Genomic DNA, 8082 nt, shown 5'->3' with positions numbered 1-8082 from the left:
TTTTTTTTTTATTTTTATTATTATTATTATTATTATTGTCGTACTCATCTAATCTAATATTTATTTATATAAATAAAGTAGGCATTTTTCGGGAGCATTTGACGCGCCACATAAGAAAAGGTATTATTTTGACCAATGAAATTTTAGATTAATAATTTATTTTAGAATTAAAAAATTCACTCGCCACCTAAGAAAAAGTGACGAATAATATTTAAGAATATTGCCACCTAGGTAAAAATAACGAATAGTGAACAACTAAAATTTTAATTATTTAAAAAACTAATAATTATTTTTTTTACCAATATGGATGTAAATCTTTGATCGTAAATATTTTTAATCTCTCCCTAGAAAAATTATAAAAATTAGATTTTAAAAAAGTACTCATCGAAACAAATAAAACTAAATCTCATATCACTATGTTTTTCCTTATATACAAAGAGAAATTTAGAAGATTCCCCCTAATCTTTTTAATAGTTAAAAAAATTTAGATGAGACTAAGGCCCTCTTCTTTTCATCTTAAAAAAAATAATATTAAGTAAAAATAATTTCAGTTCAGTAAAATTAATTTCAGTTCAGTAAAATTAATTTTAGTTCAGTAAAATTCAGTTTTCTTAAAGAAGAGTTGTAATATAAAATCAGTAAAAATAATTTAAGTTCAGTAAAATTAATTTAAGTTCAGTAAAATTAATTTCAGTTCAGTAAAAATAATTTCAGTTAAGTAAAAATAATTTTAGTTCAGCAAAATTAAGGTGAATCAAACAGGGCCTAACATTTTGAAAGAGAACGAGTATATAAAAAAAACGCATTTGCAAAGGACTTATTTTAATCAATAAATAAAATCATTTGTCATTTATTTTTTATTATGCAAAATTAAAGAATAAGGTTTGGAATTTTAAATTCGCCACGTAAAATAAATAAACCTACGAAAGATAATTTTAGTGTTAAAATTTAAAAAATTATCTTATGATATTAGGAATTTTATTCAAATATCCGACGAATGATCTTCATATAAAAAAAAATCTTAAATTAAATAAAAAAATTTACTAGAACCGTGCATCACACGGGCTTATATCTAGTTGATGACTATAATGAGCAACCACCAAATAAGCTAAATGAGTGAGACTTGACCCCTAAATTCAGCCTGAAAGTCGAAGAGTTAGCCAATTATTATTCTACCCTCCTATCTCGTCTCAATTTGACTACATGGGTTGTATATATTTGTTGTTTCATACTCGAATCACTTCTAATGCAAGATCATATATTACCTTATTGATGTTCTTGAGTTAAGCTCTTCAAAACCCCTATGTAAGAATTCTTAAGCCAAACTTAACTACTAAAACCTTTTTAGCTAACAAAGATAAAAGAAAACAAGATCACCACAAAAACCCTACACGCAATAAAGTACTTCAAAATTAACCCTGGTAAATTTTAACACTTTGATTATAAGGTAATTAGTGTACATACAATGTGTTTTTATTATTAATTAAACTTTTTTAAAGGCAACACTATGATCAAACATTTACATGAAAAAATTAATTCAAATATATTAGGAAAATTCTCAATGGTAATACTAAACTTTTTAATTTTCTCAGTGGTAAATTGCAAAAAATTTTATTATCCTTGGTAAACTTTAATTTATTATAATTTTCAATGGTGAACTTAATGATAAATTTTAACTTAATGTTTAACTATAGTTAGTTTTTATTTCATTTTTATTTTTTTTACATTTATTTTAGATTTTTTTACTTTAAAAAATTACCCATCCCTAACAATCAGCCACTTCTCCCCCGCCCCACTCATGCAACGCCCAGCCTCCCCTTCACCGGCGCACCGACCTCCCCCTACCGCACCTCTCTATTCCCCCTAAATCGCCAGCCCCTCACATAACTGAGTGAAATCAACACCCTCAGCCCTAAAACCCCCTCCTTGAAATCCCAAATTCTAGATCAATCTCTCATCCCTAAATGAAATCAGATAATTGGGGCTTCGGGATGGTCGAAAATCATGGGTTTCTCCAATTCTCGAAGCTTTAGGTGCAGGAGGGGTGGGGAATCGCTACAATTGGTTGCGGAATTGCTGTTTGCGGTGGCGAATTGGTGATTGCGGGATATAGAGGGCGATTGGTGTTGCGGGCTATTGGAGTGAGAATTGGTGGCTGTTCGAAGGTGTGGTTTGGTGGCGAATCGATGTAATTGACGGTGTTGTTGGTGGGCGAAGCGGCAATAATTGGGTGAAGGTGGTAGTTGTGGTTGGTTGTTGTTGTGTCTTTCGATGGCTGACATTGTAGTGGCTGAATGGTGACTGTTTTTTGTTGTTGTTATTGTGGGTTGTTGTTGGCAGGTGCGGTGGGTTGTTGTTAGGTGCGGTGGTGGCAGTTCAAAGGTTGTTTGGTGGTGTACCGTGAATGTGCAACAAGGTGTGGCAGGTGGTTGAAATGGTGGTTGTTCGGTGTTTGTGTTCTTGTTGGAAAGGTGAAGAGGAAGAAAGAGATGATGATCTTGATGACGATATGTTGAGTTTGAGTGAGGTGATGACATTTTAGGGATTTGAGTATATTAAGTGAGGATATTTTTGGAATTTTTATTTTTTTTATTATAAAAAGATGTTAACCATGGTTTTATATTAACTAAATTGCTTCATTAAGTTCACCATTGAAAATTATAATAAATTAAAGTTTACCAAGGATAATAATAATTTTTGTAATTTACCATTTAGAAAATTAAAAAGTTTAGTGTTACCATTGAGAATTTCCCAATATATTAACTAAAATAAAACCACACAAGCACAATAATATTTACTTAAAATCTTTTATACTATACTCTAAAGTACGTACGTAATAAGTTCTCACACCTATACATTAATATAAACCAGTTTATTTTGTTACAACTTACCGGACGTCTATGTATGATCTTCTACAAACATCTATATTGTTAGAAGTGTAAACTAAATTGGTAACGCTATACTGCTATAGTTAAATCCGAATGAGTAGTTGACTAATAGTTCAATATAACACTTTGCACTAGCTAAAGCGCCCACAACCTGCCACCACAAACCACAAGCAAGAAAAGTAATCCAAGCACTACAATGGTACAGCATCTGGATCCCAAAACTAACCACGTAAAGACAAACAAGCACTAAACATATAAGTACTTGAATGATGCTGCAAACTCATATAATTGTCCTTCGATAGTTCTTACTAGTTATACTAGCATCCAGCAACAAGTACCATTTGAACTAACAGTAAAAATACTGCTACATAAATAAAAATTGAGCACGTGAAACCATTAGAGTTTCTCATCAGATACCTCAATAAGAGTACTTTATATAAAGGACATTAAAGCATAGCTCATTCTCTCTCTTTTCCTTTTCTTTATCCAGCCTTCAATGGTCTCGAGGCACCTTTAATTTTCATACACTCGTTCATTTAATTTTATCCTGTTTCTTTATTTACTACTCCGTATTAGTGAGAAAAAAGACATAACTTGCTTTTGAAACAAACAACTATTTGTCTCACTAAAAGAATTCTATTTGATGATTTTGATCCTTCTATACTCCTATGATCCTATCCGTACATTTGTTTGTAGGTGGAACTTTTTACATTGTTCAACTCTTTGATCAATGTGGTACACTTGTATATGTTGTTTAAAAAAAGCTATACTTCAACTCGTCTAGCTACTTAGGATCTGAATTGAGCTAAATTGAACTGAACTGAAGTGATATAAGCTGAAATGAAGTATTTTACGAGAGAAGGAAATTAAGAGCTTAACTGAACTATAATTAAGCTGAAGTGAACAGGCCCTTAGGCACATGCTCCGTATAGATTAAAAAGCAATCTTTCGTCTAATTAAGATTCACTCAGTGTTGCCTATAAGTCTATAACATAGATAATTTCGATACAAGAAAAGATTCAATGCAAAATCAAGGACCACACATCCTCATTTGAGGTGTCAAAACCTCACCCAACCCAACTTGATTCGAAACCGACCCGAAAAATATCTGATTTGGATCTGGACTCTCGTAGACACAAAAATTTAGCATGAATAAACTTTAAAAATTGACATGATTTGATCATCCGAATTGACACCTCTAATCCTCATAAATAGCGGAGCCCAAAGGCCAATATCTATTTTGTACTACCTTCATCTGCATTTATTTAGCCATAACATCTATACTTCTATACTTTATTAGTATTTAAAAACACAAACCATAATTTTTCATATGACACATGTCATCACAAGTCACTCACTACCACACATGACACATGTCACCCCTTTTAATCTTTTAGTTTAAGTCTTTATACATTCTATAACTTGCAAATTCAATTAAGAAAATGAAGTGTTTCATTTACATCGTAATAAAATAAAGTTGAACCAATTAATATACATCACATAAACATATGAATTGAATTATATAAAAATTGTCTTTTCAGCTAATAGACTTAAAATATAACTTAAACCAATATGTCATTTCATATCCTATAGTCTTCATGTATATATATGTAACTAAATTCTTTTATCTTTTTCCCCAGTTCTACCATCTTTCTTTTTTTCCTTTTAAGTTTTAGCAATGAAACAATTAGTTCGTATTTCATATCACAAGTTTCAACTATTGAAAAACGTACTTACATATGAAATAACCTAAATATGAACCCGTGCATCGAACGGGCCAAAATGCTAGTTGTCATTTAAAATACACTAGGAGTACATGACAATTGATTCAAATATAGGGAATAATAATAGTTGACTGCTACCGTGTGGTTAAATCATGATTCTTCCATTTAATCCACTCATATAAGTGAGGTACATATGTTACTCATGATACACAATGAGATTATTAGTACACACAATTCACTCATTTTTGAATCAATTTTGTTAATTTTCAACATGATCTTGTATACTTCCTCCATCAATCTCTTTCTCTCTATATATATAAAACTTTAAACACGATATATTATTACTCAGAGTCGTACAAGTATAATATTTTAATTGTTACGAAGTACTCCATAGTATATATAAACAAGTGACTTTAAATTCACATATGTACACCCTAGTGGACCTAACTGTATTTCAAAGTTGTTCAAATCCACAAACCTTCTTTAATCTTTTATTTCCTTTTGCAGCAAACACCCGACAGAAGAACTTGTGCACTTTTTTGTTGTGCAGAAGTTGTTTTAAAACAGTAGGCATATTTCAAGTACCAACCTGCTTCCTAATTTTAGTTTACAATGACATTTCATTTAGTACACCCTTCACATTTTCATCACTAAGAAAAATTCTATTTTAACTCTCTCTATTTCAATGAATATACTCTTATCACCAATTATTTCTTTGTTTGTACCCACTTTTGCATTTTAATACCACTAACAAAATCATTCTCAAAAGCATCCTAAGCAAATGTTACTACTATAGCATAGATACATACACCTTAAGGTTTACTTCAGGCAATCTAGTTATTCTAAGTATGGGGAAGAATGGTGGAAGTTCTTCGTGGTTTAGCGCGGTTAAGAAGGCGTTTAGGTCTCCTAGTAAAGATAAACAGAACAATAGTGATAAGAGAAGTTGTAGAAGTGAAGATCTTGAGCAACAAGAACAAGAAAAAGTGATCATTTTCATTCATTATTTATATGTACTTAGTTCTTGTCAATCATTTTTTTTATTATTGTGTCTTTGGATTTGATGTTGTAGCAGAGAAGAGGAAAGCGTAGGTGGATGTTCGGAAAGCCCTTAAACACAAATGACGCGACAAAGGTTACAAATATAAAGAGTCATGCTAGAGAAAATGCTGGTATTGGAACACCAAATGTGGCTGCCTCGGAGGAGGAAAGAAAGAATGCCATCGAGGTGGCTATGGCGACTGCTGCAGCTTCTGAGGCAGCAGGCCAGCAGTTGCGACAGCTCAGGCTGCAGTTGAGTTTATCAGGAAGACTAGACCATGCATTTTGGTCAAAGAAAATCAAGCTGCTGTTATCATTCAGAAAGCCTTCAGAGGATATCTGGTAGGTTGGGGCCCTCTAATTTCCCCTAGCATTTCTTTGCTCTTTTATCACCTGAAATAGGTTTGCATATGTAGTGTCTCTACTGATGTTACTGAATGTGGTAAGACTTCAGAAACTAGCAGTTTCAGGGTCTTAGTGTGCATGCTGAAGCTGAAGTCTAAATTGCTTCATTTTTTTCTTCAGAGTCTTGAAAATTGTGGAAATTTATTGGCACAGAATTTTTAATGTTGTCATCATTTTTCTGACTGACTTGGTGTAATCTTGTGTGTTTGAACCAAAATCAAGGTAATTTTGTGTTGTAGAATTAATTGAATTACTGATTCATTGTTTTGTTATTACTACAAAGTGCGCGCCTTTCTGACAAATTTCTGTTGTGGCTGAGAAATCTATGTAATTAGGTTCATGGCTCAAGGTTAAGTTGTTTTTTAAACTATCATTGTGCTTTCTATTGGAATTAACAGGATTAAACAAAGCCCTGTCTATTCACTTTAAGTGCACTGAAACTGATTTTACTGGGAATTAGTGAATTTTTTTACAGTGTGATGTAAGAAAACTTCTAATCTAACCACCTTAGATAAATGCATTTGATACTCTTATTGTTTATCATGTTTTAGTCCATGCAATACATGGGTTTGATAGATTAATTGGTGTAAAATGTGAAAAACTTCCAGGCAAGACGAGCATTAAGGGCACTGAAAGGGCTGGTAAAGCTGCAGGCATTAGTAAGAGGTCACAATGTGAGGAAGAGAACAACATTGACTCTAACGCGTATGCAAGCTATCTTTCGAGTTCAAGCTAGAGTTTGTGATCAACGTCGTAGACTTTCAATCTCACGCGAGAGCAGCCTCAGTTCCAGTTCTTTTACTGATAAAATTCCCCTGGTAAGTTTAGTGTTTAACCAATTTCAGCTCCCAAGTTTTGATGTTTGAACCTTTTAGTGATTTTACTTGTTCCTGTATGTTGTAATGCAGTCTAAAGACGGCGAATGGGATGAATTTCAGAGTGTTGAAAAAGAAATCGACTCGAGTTCCATCCTTGGAATGACCCAGGAAGATGTTTGGAAATCTGAAAGGGATCTTGCTTATGCCTTCTCTGACAAGGTTCTCCATTTCTTTCTCTGTTGATTCAATTTACTAATGCTGCTTTTTGTGCTTTAGTTTAAAGATGTAATTAAAGAAAAACAAGTTTAGAATCTAGATAACTCTTACCACATGTTCACATTCCTTGTACATGAAGAAATTAGTCCCCTTTTTTGCTACAAACCCAGGAATCTTCCAAACCAATCAATCCAACCACATGTTCCAAACTTCACTGCTCTCTGCAGCTTTAGTTTATTTCTTTTTTCGAAAATGAGACGAGATCATAATCAGTTCCTATGTGTTCATTTTTGTTTCATCGGCAGATGTGGAAGTCTCGAATGAAAGAATCCGACGAAATACCAGATGGGGCTGTGGATTGGAGGGAAGCGATTCGATGGGAAAGACCAGGCAGATACTCTTGTGATCAAAGGCACCCCATCAAATTACATCAAGTAGAAAACGCAAATCGCAGGTCAAGTTTTCACAAAATCAGGGAGAAAAATCCTTACCAGCAGATCAAATTAAGTCCCTATTCGGCTTTTCAAACACCCATCAAACCATACCAACCTGAACTCAAACATCTACAAGTTCATTCTGCTAGCCCCCGTTGCATGAGACAACAGGAACCAATCTACCTAAAGTCTCAGACACCGCGCTTGAGTTGCTCTTACAGAAACAACACTGCAGTGCCGAGTTACATGGCAGACACTGCATCTGCTAAGGCTCGAATTAGATCACAAAGTGTGCCTAGAGAACAAAGGCCTTCCACACCTGAGAGAGAAGGGATAGGAATTCCAAAAAGGCGCTTATTTTTTGGATCATCAGAAGAGGTAGCTTCACCATCCTGCAGAAATACTCCAAGGGTTCAGAGATAAGCTGACATTGAACTATGAAGTCTGACTGTAACTGTAATTCTTGTATATTAGATTGGTAGTTTATTTGTTTTATCTAGTGTTTCATTGAAGTTTAAGTAGAATAGGCTGATGCAATTTTAAGTCTGGCTATATA

At 33.4% G+C, this 8082-nt stretch overlaps 1 protein-coding gene across 1 annotated transcript; it reads left to right on the top strand.

Moving 5' to 3' along the window:
* The first annotated feature begins 5247 nt into the window (after positions 1-5247).
* On the top strand, positions 5248-8064 carry LOC110738891 (protein IQ-DOMAIN 14-like). The gene is made up of 4 exons (XM_021919345.1): positions 5248-5995; positions 6667-6876; positions 6967-7095; positions 7398-8064. The coding sequence occupies exons 2-4, from the start codon at positions 6766-6768 to the stop codon at positions 7947-7949; spliced, it is 792 nt and encodes a 263-aa protein (XP_021775037.1). The 5' UTR covers positions 5248-5995; positions 6667-6765; the 3' UTR covers positions 7950-8064.
* The last annotated feature ends 18 nt before the right edge of the window (positions 8065-8082 follow it).

This window comes from Chenopodium quinoa, unplaced genomic scaffold, assembly GCF_001683475.1.
Source record: "Chenopodium quinoa cultivar QQ74 unplaced genomic scaffold, ASM168347v1, whole genome shotgun sequence".
NCBI lineage: Eukaryota > Viridiplantae > Streptophyta > Magnoliopsida > Caryophyllales > Amaranthaceae > Chenopodium > Chenopodium quinoa.
Note: the sequence above shows the minus strand (reverse complement) of the source record. Positions and strands in the feature narration are given on the sequence as shown.

Bases quoted from the DNA above. Each gene is read 5' to 3' on its own strand.
- LOC110738891 (XM_021919345.1), top strand. From the start codon at position 6,766: ATGCAAGCTATCTTTCGAGTTCAAGCTAGAGTTTGTGATCAACGTCGT. The intron at 6,877-6,966 runs GTAAGTTTAGTG...GTTGTAATGCAG, and splicing joins TTACTGATAAAATTCCCCTG to TCTAAAGACGGCGAATGGGA. The intron at 7,096-7,397 runs GTTCTCCATTTC...TTTCATCGGCAG, and splicing joins CTTATGCCTTCTCTGACAAG to ATGTGGAAGTCTCGAATGAA.